Source organism: Heteronotia binoei, chromosome 1 (genome assembly GCF_032191835.1).
Source record: "Heteronotia binoei isolate CCM8104 ecotype False Entrance Well chromosome 1, APGP_CSIRO_Hbin_v1, whole genome shotgun sequence".
Classification (NCBI taxonomy): domain Eukaryota; kingdom Metazoa; phylum Chordata; class Lepidosauria; order Squamata; family Gekkonidae; genus Heteronotia; species Heteronotia binoei.
This window is the reverse complement of record NC_083223.1, coordinates 156,818,691-156,836,026: the sequence shown is the minus strand read 5'-3', so window position 1 is coordinate 156,836,026 and position 17,336 is coordinate 156,818,691. Positions and strand designations below refer to the sequence as shown.

General features: G+C 44.1%; 1 protein-coding gene across 1 annotated transcript in view; it reads right to left on the bottom strand.

Annotated features, from left to right (window-relative positions):
• KCNK1 (potassium two pore domain channel subfamily K member 1) overlaps positions 1 to 16,792 on the bottom strand; it is a 41,541-nt gene extending 24,749 nt beyond the window's left edge. The window contains exon 1 of the mRNA XM_060243004.1: positions 16,335 to 16,792. Coding sequence (XP_060098987.1) covers positions 16,335 to 16,689 — 355 coding nt within the window. The 5' untranslated portion in view covers positions 16,690 to 16,792. The remainder of the gene's footprint in view (positions 1 to 16,334) is intronic.
• Positions 16,793 to 17,336: the final 544 nt, after the last annotated feature.

Here is a 17,336-nt window from a genome sequence, read left to right as displayed (position 1 = left end):
AACTGCTAAAGAAAAATAATAAAAATTAAAACGTCACTTAACTTGCCCATCCTCTACAGGGGCTAAGAGACCCAGACCTCCGATGATTCTAACCCCTCTATACCCTCCCCTAATTGAAGGTTCCCCCCAAAAGGAAGAGGCTATTATAAAAATCAGGCAACAAATATAATCTCACAAGGATTTTTTTGCTCCCCCTAGGTAGAGGGGAGAAATTCAACTTCCGCTTTTGAGAAGACTTTTGCAACTCCATTGAAATGTCCACTTCTATGTTGAGTGATTGAAGTAAACCAAAACCACTGTCAATATCATCTGCACTAAATATGTTGTTGTGATGTCGAACCTGAATATGACCCTGTTGGAGCAAGAATCTACATAAACCCAGTCTGACAGCCACAATATGACAGCTGGTGATCTAGCTGCCAGGCTAGGTCACAGTGACCTGATCAGCAGACCGGCTTGAGCCGGCAGAAGCCAAGTGATGCAATCTGCTGAGTCAGCACGGCCAGGATTGGCTGCTTGGACTATATATGATCTGTGTGTGCATCACACAGGTCTCTCCCTGTGAGATGGTGGTTAGGCGAAGCACTTTGTCCGTGGAGGTGATATTGTATAGACTGCACAAGAGAGCACTTGTTGTGTATATATGTTAATACACCTTTTGGCACTAGTTGCACGTGTCTGCCTGATTTTCTTTCCTGAAGCCCTGTGTCGGGCAAGTCATCTCCCTCACTCTGCTACTCCCGCTCCGACAGGGTTATGGGCCCAGGGCGCTTCCGCTGCGCGGAGGAGAGAGTTGAGAGTTGAGCTGACTGTGAGTTTGGAAAGAGCCGGAGGCGAGGAACGCCGGTGAAGGACACAGAAGCACCACCGTTCTCTGTTTGAGAGCCAGAGGGACGTCGGCAGCCAGCTGTGAGGAGGAGTCGGCACGATGGCTCAGCAACAGCTTGGAGTAGCCGTTGAGAAGCTCACCTCAGCCAACTACGCGGTGTGGAGCCTGAGAATGCAACACTACCTCAAGCGTGAAGGGCAATGGCTGTTCGTGAGTAACCCCCCTGCTGACTTATCTCCTGCCGAGACTGTGTTATCGGATATGGCACTGGCCAACATAGTGCTATCTATAGGAGATGACCAGCTGGTTTATGTGCGAGGGAAGGACACTCCCAAGGCTGCCTGGGACGCGTTGAGTGCGGTGCATGTTAGCACCACTGCTGGTTCCCTCATGGCCTTGACAAGGAGGATGTTCCGCACCGTTATGCCGGCTGGAGGGTGTGTGAAAGATCACATCAAACGGCTAACGGACTGTTTCGTTGAGCTGGAGGGAAGAGGCAAGACTGTAGCTCCAGACGACAGAGTGTACGTTTTGCTGTCGTCGTTGCCACCTGAGTACACTCCCCTGATAACTTCTCTGGAGACGGTGGACGTAGCGACCCTGACCATGGAATACGTCTGTGCCCACCTGCTTGACTTCCAAGAGAGAATTGCGGCCGTGAGCTGTCCGGGGGTGTCGGCCAGGCAGCGTGCTGTTATCGGTGTGTCCGGGAAGACAGCCAAGAATGAGCCAGCTTCTGCTGCTGGCAGGCGTCCGAAGGTGGAGGAAGTGGAGCCGACTGCGTTTGCAGTCCGTCGCTGCTATGGATGCGGGTCGTCGCAGCACCTGCTCCGAGCTTGCCCTGAGAGGGAGAAGAGGCGGGGGCGTGTGCGGCGAGAGCGGAGGACCGCCAGCCCGTGTGAGGAAGCAACCCGGCTGGTCACGTCTGCAGTAGAGAGCACAGGGTCTGCTTGGATTTTAGACTCCGGGGCAACGAGCCATCTCTGCTGCGAGAAGGAGTTGTTGAAAAACATTGACAGTCCTGAGCATAAGTATGTGAGATTGGCTGATGGGACCACTGCCAATTCTGTTTGCTCAGGCAATGTGGAATTTCCTGCACTGAAATGTATGTTGCAAAATGTGTTGTATGTACCCTCACTGCAGTCTAACCTGTTGAGTGTTAGCACACTGTTTGACCAGGGATACCAGGTGAGATTTGAGAAAACCTGCTGCAAAATCCTGGGAGGTGGGGGAAAGTTGCTTGTGACAGGAAAGAGGGAAGGTAAACTGTATGTGGTCCAGAGTGATTGTGCCCAGGTGGCTCAGGTGTCGAATGAGCCTGTGCACAATAATTGTATACATTTGCTCCATAGGAGACTTGGGCACTGCGGATTTAGGGCGTTAAAGAAAACCCTGGAGCTTGTGCCTAGTTTGAAAGTAAATCCTTGCAAATGTTACTTGGATTGCCAGGTCTGCAAGAAGACCAAAAGCAAGGCGTGTGCTGTTGCTAAAGAAAGCTCAAGGGAAAGCACACGAGCCCTGGAACTAGTCCATTTAGACGTTATTGGCCCATTGCCAAAGAGTCTGTCGGGGAGGAGATACTGCTTGGTGGCCACCGACGACCACACGAGGTACGCGTGGGTTTTCACCATGGTGCATAAGTCTGAGGTGTATAAGACATTCACCAAGTGGGTCAAAGCAGTGGAGAGACAATTAGGGGTTAATCTCCTAGCTGTACAAACCGACAGAGGGGGGGAATTCTTATCTAACCAGATGAAACGTTGGCTGGAAAACAAGGGCATTGCCCACCGTCTGACGAACCCAGCAACGCCCCGAGAAAATGGGCATGGGGCTGTATTGCAGAATGTGATGTATTGCATGTTAGAGGATGCACAACTGCCAATGACCTATTGGGCAGAAACCATACATGCAGCTGTTTTTTTGCAAAACAGGGTTTGGTGTAATACTGTGAAAAATGTGCCTTACAGGTTACTGTTGAACAAGACCCCAGATTTGAGTTCTTTAAAAGTCTTTGGGTCACGGGCTCGGGTTGGCATCCACTCCACGAGTAGCGGGGAGGGGGATGTCCGGGCAGAGAGCCTAATTTTTCTGGGCTACAAGCCAAGGGCCAGGTGTTATCGTTTCTGCAATAGCAAAAGCAAGATAACACTTAATAAGAGTGCCCAGTTCAATGAAGAAAGCAGCTGGCCAAGGTTGCACTCCTTGCAGAAACAATTTGTCCTGCTGCCAAGTAGCGATAACGATGTTGGAGCGCAGCCCAGAACTCCAGCCCAGGAGGTGGCACCCAGTGGGGCTGGAGAAGGTGAGCCGAATGCTGGCACAGAGCCTGACGAGCAGAGTCAGGAGGCAGAGCCTCAAATGCAGGAACTGGAGGTAAAGTGTGAGAGTCAGGAGGTTCAACACCCAATTACAGGGGCAGAGCAACCAGCCCAGGAGGTGGGAACAGAGCAACCCGAAGAAGACAAAGCTGGTCCAAGCACAGGGCCACGGGTGTCTGCCAGGTCCACCAAAGGCCAACGTCCCGCTAGGTACAAGTGTCCCTATGTCACTCTGACTGTCAATCCAGACCCACCCGGATTTGAGGAAATGTTAAAAGAAAAGGCTAAGAAATGGAAAGCCTGGGTGGCAGAGTGCGAGGCAAGGGAGAAGGAGGCTGAAGCCAAGCGTCTGAAAGAGCTGGCTGAACAGGAACACGATGATGTGTTTTACAATCATGATGAGTTCCTGAACGAATTCCGGAAAGGGTTCCGAGCTACGTAAATATGAACTGTAATGTTGCTGGTGGACATGTATGTAAACTGTGTAAAGTGTTTTGGTGCACTGGGTTTAAATAGATTAGGAGGTGTGTTGGAGCAAGAATCTACATAAACCCAGTCTGACAGCCACAATATGACAGCTGGTGATCTAGCTGCCAGGCTAGGTCACAGTGACCTGATCAGCAGACCGGCTTGAGCCGGCAGAAGCCAAGTGATGCAATCTGCTGAGTCAGCACGGCCAGGATTGGCTGCTTGGACTATATATGATCTGTGTGTGCATCACACAGGTCTCTCCCTGTGAGATGGTGGTTAGGCGAAGCACTTTGTCCGTGGAGGTGATATTGTATAGACTGCACAAGAGAGCACTTGTTGTGTATATATGTTAATACACCTTTTGGCACTAGTTGCACGTGTCTGCCTGATTTTCTTTCCTGAAGCCCTGTGTCGGGCAAGTCATCTCCCTCACTCTGCTACTCCCGCTCCGACAGACCCATCTGAGACCGGTTGTATTTAAAGCCTACTTCAGACAGCTTTTGTGCAATTGGATTAAGAAGACAACAAGTTTGCAAAGCTTCTGCTGGCAGATCTGGGAAAGAAGACTTTGAGCGAAGTCCTGCTTTGTAAGAAGGTCTGTTGGTAAGATCTGTCACTACCTCACCACCAGCCAGCTGGCTGGCAGTTGGGGAAAGTTGGTTGTGCTTTTAGATCTTGGCAGGTTTAGAAGAAGCTTGCAAAAATGTATTTTGGAGTGTGTGTGCACCTTTAAATTTCAGCAGGACACAAAAGCTGCATCAGGAGGGCGAGCAGGCAGAGCCACATGGCTCTTCTGGTGAGTGAGAGAGGAAGAGAGCACAATCCCTGCACTCATTTCAGAAGTCATTTGTATAGTTAAATGCATAGTAAAGAGTTAACTAGAACATGATTACGGGATAGAGGAAAACCCCACCCCCTAGACCTCTCTCTCCTATACTTTTGTTTTCCTGTGTTAGTCTAAAGAAGTTGATGGAAATGCAGATTGTAACATTCAGCAACTCCTGAAAGACACATTAATGCAGACAGCGTGTTTACACACCTGTGTGTGTGCTTGACTGCCAGAAAGGGGAGAAAAAGAATAGACTGATGATTAAGTTCCACCATAAAAATACAGAACTTCATTAATTAACCCTAGTGACAGGTGATAGTGCATATCATAGTATGAAAGCACAATTTTTTTCCATAAAAATTTTCAGTGATTATTTTTTTCTGCAGAAAATTTTTCAATTTCAATAAAATTAAGAACAGTGTTAGGATTCCATTGCCAGCATAATATTAGGAAGGCCTGGAAGTTTTGAAATTGTAATTAATGTTCTCAGGTGATTATAGTCAGGAATTGTGGAGAGAGTACATGTATGTTTTATGGGTCAGTAATCTGGAGTGGAAAGTATGAAACAAAAATCAAGCTATTAATTCATCTGTTTGGCTTCGTTTACATAGGCAAAAGCAAATCTAAAATTCTTATGTGGATGCCTTCTGTGACAGGTTGGGATACTGTAAACACCAGTCTGACATGGAACTAGCAAGCAGTGTGAGTGATTAGGTGCCCCAGTGACCTCAGTGTGTCAAGAGTTAAATTCTGTTGAAACAAACATGGGCAACAACATAATGGCATATAAAGTATAGTTCTTTGAGTGTACTAAAAATAGGGTATCATTTTAATGCCTTCACTTTTAAAAAATGTAAGGAAATGCACACTACGTTGTCTTTTAAATTTTCTAAGTACTATTCCAGTAAAAAACTCCTTCACATAAAACTTTGAATTTGTTTGAATATACTATTTAAACTAAAATTGATGTTCTTCCTAATCAAATATTTCAGTTCAAGCAGTTGTCCCTACTGAGATAAAATTGGCAGGGTACATATAAATCCAAATAAAATACTAATTAATATCATCTGGATCATAATATCTTATTACTGGAAAATTTTCAGGGGGGATCCAATAATAAATTTCCCTAGAAAACACACATGTTGTCTAGCTTAGTGGTTATGAACATTTCCAGACTACGGGCTGATTGTACATGGGCCTAAGTATACAACAGGAAGTCATATAGCATTGCAGCCATGTGACCAGATGCCAGGAGCCACAATCATGACCCCACTGATTTCCAGGCCCAGACCATGAGCAGAAGGCCAAAAAGGCTAAGGAAAAGAAACACAAGCTGTGCACAAGGAGGTATACTGTAGTGAGGAACAAGCCAAGGATCAGAGGTTCTAAGTGACTCTGTCCTGTTGCTCCCCTCACTATGCAGCCGTTCAAAGGAAGAAGGAATAATATCCTATAGTAAAAGGATGTAATACCAGAAGACCCCCCAAAAGGGAACTCTAGGAGTTCATGATTTAGCAAGTAATGTTCTGCAGCCGACGTGAAAACCCCAATCCATGGGCCGAAGACCACTGGGCTAACATTATTTATTTAATACTTTATATTTATATCCCACCTTCACCTCAGTGGAAACTCTAAGTGGCTTACATCATTATTCTGCCATCCATTTTATTCTTACAACAATCCTGTGAGTAGGCTTCCCAATCCCCAGGTCCCAGCAGGGGATCCCCCATTTTGACAGACTTCTTCCCTCCCCCAGCCAGTTGGCCGGCAGGGGAAGCCCCACCCCCACAGTCATCCTGTAGATTTAGAGCTCCTGCAGGTTTAGAAACCTGCAAACAGTTTTTAAAATGTGTGCCTTGAAGGCTGAGCAGGAAGCAGGAAACAGGGAAAGGATCAGTAACAGTTTCATGGGAAACTGGATCATGGGAAAGGATCAGTAACAGTTTCCTCAGAGAACGGCCCCTCCCTTTCTTTTCCTTTTGTTTTCAGAGTGAGTAAAGTTCTGCAGGAACAAATCCCAGTAAGTATTTGTGTGTGTGAGAGAGGGAGGGGGCAGGGGATTCCATGGTTTGGAGGCCATCCCCCCACTTTAGAAAGTGTGAGGGGGGAGAGGGAAATGTCTACTGGGCACTTTATTATTCTTTATGGAGAACAATTCCCATAGGGAATAATGGGGAATTGATCAGCGGGTATTGGGGGCTCTGGGGGGGTATTTTTGAGGTAGAGGCACCAAATTTTTAGTATAGCATCTAGTGCCTCTCCCCAAAATACCCCCCAAGTTTCAAAATGATTGGACCAGGGGGTCCAATTCTATGAGCCCCAAAAGATGGTGCCCCTATCCTTCATTATTTCCTATGGAAGAAAGGCATTTGAGAAGGTGTGCTGCCCCTTTAAATCTGATGGCCAGAACTCTCTTGGAGTTCAATTATGCTTGTCACACCCTTGTTCCTGGCTCCACCCCCCAATGTCTCCTGGCTCCACCCCCAAAGTCCCCAGATATTTCTTGAATTGGACTTGGCAACCCTACCTGTGAGATAGGTTAGGCTGAGTGTATGACCAGCCCAAGGTCACCCAGCAAGCTTCTACAGCAAACTGGGTTTTCAAACCTGAGTTTCCCAGATCCTAGTCCAACATTTTAACTACAATCACCATAAAGAACCCTTAACCTACTGAGTGGAAAAAAAGGAATAAGTAGTAAGTTATATCTGACAGTACTTTACTGTGTTGTATATATGAAGAAACTGCTGCAAAAGTGATCGGATGCATAAGTGCTCTGCTTTGTATAGACTTTGTGACAGAAATGTATCGTTATGACTTAAGAAGCATGTGCCATCATTTTCTAAACAATCACTATGGTTACATATGGTTGCAATTCTGGTTCATTTTAATATACAGAAATGTTGGGGATTTTTTTTAAAAAAAAAATTTCTTATAATTACAGATACTTTCTGTTACCACAGTTTCTCAAAACAAAACTTTCTCCCAGCATCTAATACATGGGACACAGAGTCATATGTTCTATACACAACTGATAAGACTTTATTTTTCAGCGATCTCAAAAAACCTCCAGCATATTCAGGCTTCTTGTAAAAAAAGCAAAACAATTTTCAGTTAAAGATAAGTTTACACACAAGGCTTAGAAACTCTTATGCACTCTTATATACTTACAATATACTTTATGCACTCTTATACTCTTACAATAAGAACAATTTACGTTAGTTAAGTTAGAAAAACTCTTATAATCCGTCTTATTTTTATACCAGCTAAAATCTAAGCATTTCAGAAGCTAAGTATCAGGGCTCTGAAACTACTTCTAACTGCTATCAGCATACATCTATTAGAGATCTCTAACAGAGATTTGGCTAACCTGCCTAGAGGAGCCTTTAGTTCTCTTCATCAGGCAGCAAGGTATGGGGAAAATCTTGAGGCTTATATAGCTTCTGCCTTATGAAAGCTCATCACTTCCCATGAGAGCTCCCCTCTTTTACAAGCTTATCTCTGATAAATATCTTGCCTCCTAAGGTCATTTTGACATCTTCCTCACCACCTGCTACTGCAGATGGATTCCCATGTTGGCTACTGTCCATCTCTCTTTTGATCTCAGACCAGACTCAGATAATGTCCGATGTGAAGTTTTTACTATCTACAGTTTCCCATCTTGAGTTAAAACAAAACATCTTTCTTGGCAATATATTTCTTTCCCTTCTTCCCATCTGAGATTCTCCTTAGATAAACTCTCCTGTGACCTAGATTCTCTTCTGGCAACTAAATTCTACAAGCTTACAGGCAACTAGTGATTCTAAGTGCTTCAAACAATATATGAATCACCTGCAAATTTTAAGTGTTGGTTCATAAAGGGGCCAACTTAGAATTTTCTCACAATATATTGTTTTTTTCAACCAATATGGATCCATTGCAGGTTACAATAAAGAATATAAAACATTTGATCAAACAAATAATTAAAAAACAGTATCCATTTCAAAACTCAGCAACAACAAAACCAGCCAGTTTGAGTTCCTCCCCTCTGAAGGCATATCAAAAGCAGGAAATGCTGACTTAAATGAATTTGGATTATAACATGTTTTCAAAATGACTCTCTTGTACTGGTTTGGGCATAATAGAAATAAGTGCTTTCTTAGAAGCTTGATCTTCCTAAACATTACAAAGCCCTGCCAAGGATCACTTGAAAGTCAAATCCTCACTTTGGATCAATGAATCACTCTTTAAAAGCATCTCATACTCATGAAAAAAAGGATTGTTATTTTTTTTCTGTGACTCACTTTCTACACATTCAATGAGCACTCCATCTCTACCCTAGTTTTTCTTTCCTTTAAAGCAATATTGAGAGCACCCGTGTTCATTATAAATGGAATTTAAAAAAAAATCTGGTCAAAGGAATTATAGTACATACTATTTTGTGATAGTTATTTTCTTCATTTCATTTCCCCCCCTCTATTAGAGTTACCAATCCCCAGTTGGGGGCAAGGGATCCCCTGGTTTGGAGCCTCCCCCCCCCCCCACTTCAGGATTGTCAGAGAGCGGAGGGGCGGAATGTTCACTGTGCACTCAATTATACCCTATGGAGACTGGTTTCCCACAGGGTACACTGGAGAATCAATCCATGGGTATCTCGGGGGAGGGGGCTGCTTTTTGAGGTAGAGGTACCAAATTTTCAGCATAGCATCTGGTGCCTCTCCTAAAAACAAAAACAAAAAAACATGCAGTTTCAAAAAGATTGGACCAGGAGGTCCAATTCTATGAGCCCCAAAAGAAGGTGCCCCCATCTTCCATTATTTCCAATGGATGTAATGCATTTAAAAGGAACATTTTCCTTTTAAATGAACATAAGAACATAAGAGAAGCCATGTTAGATCAGGCCAATGGCCCATCCAGTCCAACACTCTGTGTCACACAGTGGCCAAAATATATATATATATACACACACATATACACACTGTGGCTAATAGCCACTGATGGACCTCTGCTCCATATTTCTATCTAACCCCCTCTTGAAGGTGGCCATGCTTGTGGCTGACACCACCTCCTGTGGCAGTGAATTCCACATGTTAATCACCCTTTGGGTGAAAAAGTACTTCCTTTTATACATTTTAACCTGTCTGCTCAGGTTAAATGTGATGAAGTTCAATCATGCTGGCCACAACCTTGCTCCTGCTCCACCCCAAATTCCTCAGATTATTTCCTGAGTTGGACCTGGCAAGCCTATCTACTATCTTAAACTTTGGTAGCATGCTAGTCGGGCTGAAACTGATTTTTTAAAAGGTGAGAAACAATCAGCCCACAATAGCCAATCTGCTGCCGCTAAAGCTTCATCTCATGTTATGTAAATAGGGCAAAGATATCAAATTTTAACCATTGAGAAAACTCCAAATTCATCTTCCTGTATCCACTTGTAGATTAAAGTTTGCACTGGTATTTAGAGGAACAGTTTTACTCCTGTAACTCTTAGGATGTAATCCCACATCCTTTTTCACACCACTAACCAAAAGCCCCTGGGGGATGGTAATATCATGCATAAGGAAGTGGAGCAAAGGGATGAGTCTTGTTTCCATGCACTGATAGCATAGTCCCTGTTCCTACGCTCTGCTGTCACTGCAGTGGGCTTCTATGCCCTGATCCTTCTTCTCTAACAGCCCTGGAAATGGCTACAGGATTCCTGGCCTCTTGTGTGAACATTTCTGTGGCACTAAGAAACCATCTCCCAGCACTAAGGCAACAATGCTATGAGCTGCTGCCCCTGTGCACAGCTGTCTCCCAAAGACAGACCAAGGAGCTGCATCATTGTGAAGAGCCCTGAAATGAAGCCTCTACTTGGTTTCCTGTGTTCTTAGTTCACTTTCCCCCTAAGATCGTTTGCAGTATAGTGTATTTTATTTACATCGTGTATAGTCCACCTTTCTCACCTAGACTCAAGGTGGATTACATTGTGTGAGACACTTTAGATCAGCAGGAATGGGGCATCCAGTAAGGGAGTGTCTGGGCTGTGGAAATCTGAAAACACAGCCAAAATCAACCAGGGAAAAAAAGCATAAGCATTAATGTTGCACGTTAAATAGTGCAAGAATTACACAGTAAGATCATGCTTGTAGCACTGACAGTACATACTAGACATAACAGTACATGCCAGTGTCCTTATTCCTTTTCTAAAATATCTTTCTGAAAACATTTCATTACAGTATAGCCTTGTTACCTGTGTAAAAAGCCCTTGTCTACATTTAGACAGATGTCATCAACAAAGACCACCAGGACTGTCTCTGTCCCACAGCCCAGCTGTTGAAACCAGACTGAAAGGCATCCAGAACACAAAAACTATCTCAGAAGACCTGGAGCTGGTCCTCTACTGCTCTCGCAATCACTTTTCCCAGGAAAGGCAGATTAGAGACAGGGTGATAACTGGCTACATTTTTAGCCAAGCCAGTTTTTAAACAGTGATTAACATGAGGAATTCCCTACCAGAGGACGTAATGATTGCCACAGGGATAAACAGCTTTGAAAGGAGATTAGATAAATTCACAGAGGATAAGTCTCTCAGTGGTTACTAGATATTGTGACTGATGGAAACCTTCACATTCAGAGGTACTAATCCTCTGAATCCCAGAGCCAGGAAGCAAGATCAGGGAAAAGCCTCAGCCTCTATGCCCTGTTGTTGACTATCCCAAGGAACTGAATGGCCACTCTGAGCAACAAGATGCTGGACTATATGGACTATTAGTCTCATCCAGCAGGGCTATTTTTGTATTCTTAAAATAGTATGGATAACTGCCTCTTTGAGTGAGCAGACAAGACAAAGTGTTAGACAACCTTCTGCTTGGTGTATATTATAACCAGCATCCAGATCAGAGCATATTCATGTCGGTTTTTTGGCAAAAAAACTTTGTAAAGGTACCACAGCTAGCTGTCTGTTCCTGACACAGTAAAAGCTCAGATTTAGGAGTCAATAGATGTCAGGAATACCTTAAAGAGTTGAAATTGATGTGAATTAGCTGACATGATGGTTGCCAAGAAATAACATTTCTTTGCCACTATCACTCTTCCAATGGGCTCTATAGATCCTTCTGACATATTCAGTACTGGTTTTCTGCCAGCATCTTTCAAGACATCTTCTAGCTCTTTTTATGTTACCCTGCTCCACAGTAAACCACAGAGGCAAGCCTCTGCCCCAAGTTCAGGAGAGGCTGATGAGGAGCAATAGTTTCAAAAAGCTTCACATTCCATGTTCCCACTGCAGCCTCAACAGTGTATGTGCTTGGAATCCTAGAATTCCCCAGAGAATTTTGGAATCTAGACAGATCCATGAGCCTTTGAGAGAAGACCATTTTAACTAGGGGTCCCCTTTTGCAGGTCTTGGAGCCATATTCACCCTTGCTTTAAGTAGGTAATGGTCAGATCACAATTCAGAGCAAAATCTCTGGTCCTGAAACAAGACCTTCACTTAAGGGCTCAGTACAGAAGATTAAGTCCAGGGTGTGACTTTTTAAAGCCTTGGAACTGGCACAATTTGAGAGAGACCCAGGGAAGCCAAAGAATCATGGTAAGGAACACTGAGCATGGATGTTGAAGTCCTCTAAAATAATCAGTCTAGGTGTCCCTAGAACCACATCCAACTGCCCTTCTGCCAATTTAGACAGAGTACCCTCTGAGGAACTAGGTATCTAAGAACCCTTTCCTGGAAGTAAGCCCTCCTGAACAGAACTGTGTAGGATTCTGAGTAGACCTGCTTAGGATTGCTCTCTAAATCTATACTTGGCTAATTCTGAAATCATAGTGTTCTATCCTATGAAACAGGCTCTCAATACCTAAAAAGGCAAAAATAACCTCCTCCCCTCAAGTGACAAGCAGTGGGTATTGTTGTAGAAAGTCAGCAATTCTATGCAACCTGAAAGTTGTCTTCAGAGAAGGGCAGCACATTAAGCTCCAAAAACCATGAATTATCCTTGAGAAAAAAATGCAGTCTAACCAGCAATTGATTGAAGCTTACATACAGGTCAGAGTCAAAGTAGATGTGACAGAGCAAAGATCCACAGATAATTCTATACACATTTTCACCCATTCATGTCTACCTGAGGAGGTCTATTTTAGCTAACAAAAAAGGAGCACAAAGACTAATAAAAGATAAACCCTGCCTACTCCCCCACTTTGTTCACCAAGCTTGGTTGCTTTCAGCACCATCATTCCAGCCTTTCTTCAATACCAGAAATTGACTGGGTTGGAAGAATGTATTGAAAGCAACCCCGTTAAGCAAAGGAAATGGCTAGGTTTAGTTTCTTCTCACTAGCATGACTATATACTCAGCTTTAAACGCATGCGGGAGGGGAAATCATGTGGATTCCTCCCCCATCTCATCCTGTACTCTGGCCCTGTCTTTCAGGTTGACTCACATCATTCAACATTTGACACCACAAGTGTCATTGCTATATTCAGCTGCAGCCTCAAGGCTTCTAAAGAATTGCTAAATGGTTGGAGGATCACAGCCTAACTCTGAAAGGTTCTGAATGAAGAGAAACCTGATTTAGGATGAAGGACTCCAAACTGAACTGGACTGCTTAGGATTCAGAACAACATACATCTAGAACTCTAAAAGCCACAGACCACAGCAGAACAGCTACCTAGACACAAGTAAACGATACAGAATATGTGATGAATTAGTTATGGGTATGCTTTTCCCCTTCAGCCTCACACGATGAGCAATCAGTTTTTCCACTGCAACAGGAAATGTAATACTTGCTTGTCCTCACCAGGTCACCTTATTAAGAACGTGAGAGAAGCACAGAAGCTACCTTTCCTTCCTTCAGCCATCATATCAGCACTGTGATGGACTTTCTGCTTTTGAGAAGAACTTGCAGAACTTGTACTCATATGATAATGAAAAGAGGGTTCTGAATTTTCTAGTTTTGTCAAATAAAACTTGAATACATTTTTTTCTAAACATAATGGAATCTATATTCTTAGTTCTTGCAAAAACCCTGACTTTAGATGTTTCACATAACATAACAAAAGGAAAACCAGCTGACTGAAATCTGATTTCAGTTAGATTTCAGATTTAAACGCAAAGTATTTTCACTAGTTAACTGAAAATCAGACAAACCAAAGATATGGGACAAAAGTTTGTTCTTTCTGTCTCACTCTCTATCCTTTCGAAGACTCCTCTCTGTAGCACTTAAGAAAACAAAGTAAGCTTGCAATTGAACTTCCTGGCAACTCTTTTAAACTTATTCAAGTAATAAATCTGGAGACAGACTGACAGCCCATAAATGCTTTTGAAATTAATACAAGAAATCTTTTTATAGTGCATGCACAAATAGTTATTCTTGAGCTTTTCAGTATTAGGGTATTCATTCCCAATCTGAAAGGGCTCAGTAAAACTAGAAAAGGATAATCGTGTCTCTCCTCCCTTCCCCCCCTTACTCCACCTAAATAGCTGATGACAAGACACGGAAACTAGATGTCCAAAATATTGTACAAAACCCAAAACTTGCCATATATCAAGAATCCCTACATATCCTAATGTAATATCACCTTACAAAGTCAAGTTAGTGTAACTTTAGTATACTTCCCCTGCTTTTCCTAATTTCAAATAATCTAAAATTTATCATTCCAAATATTGTGATATGTGCCTCAAGCCAGCTCGATACTGCAGTTCTATTTTGTACTGTATGTGCAGGTCTTCAAAACAACTCAATAATCCTTAAGTAATCTAGAAATCTAGTGATCCTGACAGAAACAAGTTCCTTTAAAATAAATATTTGCATGAGTCACTACATGCAGGAATAGGATGTACATCTCTTTTTCATAGGATTTCAGAATTTAAAATTGTATTTCTAGTATGCCATCATCCAAGAAACAGGAAAATAAGGTACTGTTCTTTGGGTGCCAAACTTTTTGTCAAGATGATCCCTGACAAGAATTTTGTCTTTCACTAAGGAACTAAAATGTAATCAGTTATCCACAGGACTGCACAGCGGCTGTAAAATATCACACAGTATCTCAACATACACATAGAAAGCATTTTCCTGATGAACAAAATTACACAAGTGTTACCTTACTTCCTGTAGGGATGGTTGGGTGAACACTGGCCTGTCAATGCAGTACTGATTTTTTTTCCAGCTCTGAACATCTACCTCTGAAGAACACTGTCATGTAGTCTACATAAAGCACCCTATTCCAGTATTGAAAGATGTAAACTGGCTTATGCTTAGTTTCTTGACCCAATTCTAAAATGCCAGTCTTACATTATCTGGGAATGGAAGGCCTCCCTCTTTCCTTATGCTATCTTTACATGTGTGGGATAAAATTAGGGTGAAAGCCATACACACGCACCATATCACCAAGGCAAGCTTTTACACACGCTTTATGGACCAATATAGGAGAAATCCAATGTTAAACTTTTATGTATAATTACGTCCTACATTCCTGTCCCTTGGAATGTATTGGAAAATTTCAGTTAGAAATGTATAGCTATGGGGTTTTGTTGTGGACCCTTTTAACTTTTGTACATGTATATGAAAACCATTTTTATCCTCTCCATTCTTCAGCAAATATATCTGTTGCTTCTATGCCACTATTACATCACATTAATATTATATGCAGTTTTTACACAGCTAAAGCAAAAACATCAGCTGATTTTAATGGTAACACCTCTTTCAAAATTCTTAATATAGTTTGGCGGGGTGGCGGGGACTGCAATTTTGTCCTGAATGGAAACTATATTTTTAAAAAGACTTGAACTAGTTCTGTTTAAATTTCTAGACAAAGGGGTACTGGGGCTCAGTCATGTTTGGAAGCCACGAAAAATGCCACAAAATCAACAAAGTGACTTAGGACATTCTGTAGCTATTTAGTAGTGAAGGCAAGCCACTGTATGTGCTCAGAATAACCTTCTTCATTAAACATTCCAGAATTTATTCCATGTACTGAAAACAGGTTCAGGGAAACCTTGGCACATATCAGGCCTTACTCCCAGTGGGAGGCTGTGTAGGTATGAAGAAACAGAACAAAGTTAGTCCAATAGTACCTTTAAGACCAGCAAAGTCTCTCTCACCATCCAGGCCACACCAGTCTCCAATTCTGACATATTTATGTCTTTGTGATGTTGTATTCATAACAGGTGATAGCCATATAACTAACGTTATTGTTCTTTTAATCTGTTAAAAACATCTTTAGTATTTTGTATGCTAATTTACTGCCCACCTTCTATATGTAAGAAGACTGTTGTTTCTGTTTCCATTTCATTCTGTCTTGGAGTGTGAGTACACACAAAAGGTCATACCTAACCCAGGCCTCAGATTCAGTGGGAGCTCACAGGAGCACAGCTCCTGAACCTTTCTGAGAGTTCCAGCTCCTTGTCCATTGAATAGTATTGCAGCTGTGTACAATCCCTGGATGAGCTCCACCACCTATTTTTCTACAAAATGACCGCTGGTCATATTCTAAATAAAACTTTGTTGGTCTTAAAGATGCCATTGGACTCTAACTTTGTTCTAACCTTTGCTCCCGATATTCCTGCGCCCGACTGAAAGAAGTGCAATCCTGTATACAGAAAGTGAAAGATTAGCAGTTGGACAGGAAAAAACAGGAATTACAGGGGGCGGGAAAAGGCGTTTTACTGACAGGAGAATACTTTCTGGGGGGAGATGGCGAAGCTTAACCCCAGTGGAAACCAGGCCCGGCCTGTTCTAGAAGCCCTTATCCCTAAACGCAGCTACATGGGACATGAGGCCGAGATGCGGGTCAGGCATTCTGCATCTGATACGAGACTAATCCCACAAAGAGGTGCCGGGACTAAGGCCTTCAGACGCGGCTGCAAGGCCCCAAACTGAAGCTGCGAGGGAAAGGTGGGCTGGCGAGGTCTGAGCTCGGGCCGGCTCCTTACCCGTGGTGGAGAGCACAGTGCTGGCGAAGAAGAGGGACGAGGTGAAGTCCCAGTTCCAGTTGGCGGAGGCGTTGCTCAGCACCGACACGCCGTAGTTGCTGGCCTCCAGGACGCGCGCCAAGAAGCTCTCGAGCTGCGCTTCCGACAGGCACTTGTGCTCCTCCACGAAGCTCCGCTTCAGTTTGCGCAGCTCCTGGCGCAGCAGGTCCTCATACGGCAGCTCCACCGACGAGAAGACCACGGCGCCGAAGACCAGATAGAGCAAGTAGCCGAACACCAGCAAGCCGAAGCACCAGACGGAGCGGTGCCTCTCCACCAGCCGCACGCACGAGCTGCCGGCCAGCGACTGCAGCATCTTCCCCTGCCAGCGCCTCGCAGCCGCCCCGAGCGCCAGCCCGCCACACCGCCGCCGAGCCGCTGCTCGGCTACTCTCCCAGGCTCTCGGAGGTCGTGAGTGAGTGGCGGGAAGGCAGTCGCGGGTCAGCCGGGAGGCCCCAAGCAGCCCAGGGCAAAGCTGCCTTGAAGACCCTCCCTCCTTACAATGCTGCGCGCGGGCCCCTCGCCTCGCCAGCCTTTTTGCGAATCGAGAAGAGCCCGCTCCTGTCTTTGGGGTTCCGTCTTTTCCTGCTTCCTCCTTTCTCTGACTTTCAAGCTCAAAAGCCCAGATGATGTGGCGCTCACGTGGTTTCCCAGCTCAGGTAACCGGCAATGAATCGGGCGTCAGCGGTAGCTGCTAGCTGAACTGGTTCCAGCTGGGAGCTTGATGAAAGACAAAAGGGGGAAAGGCGCGAGCAGAGACCCCCCTGAAGACCCAGAGAGTCGTGGGCTCGGGTGGAACGATCATTAGGGCAAAACGAAGACCTGGAGAGTCTGCCTTGGCACCTTAGGCGTTCCTTTTTTTGGCTCTTGATTCTGGTTGGTTCCCCCTCCCCCCCATTTTGGACCTGGTCACTGCACTTTGCAAATACCATTCTATACGAAGGCTGAAGTGGATGATACTGT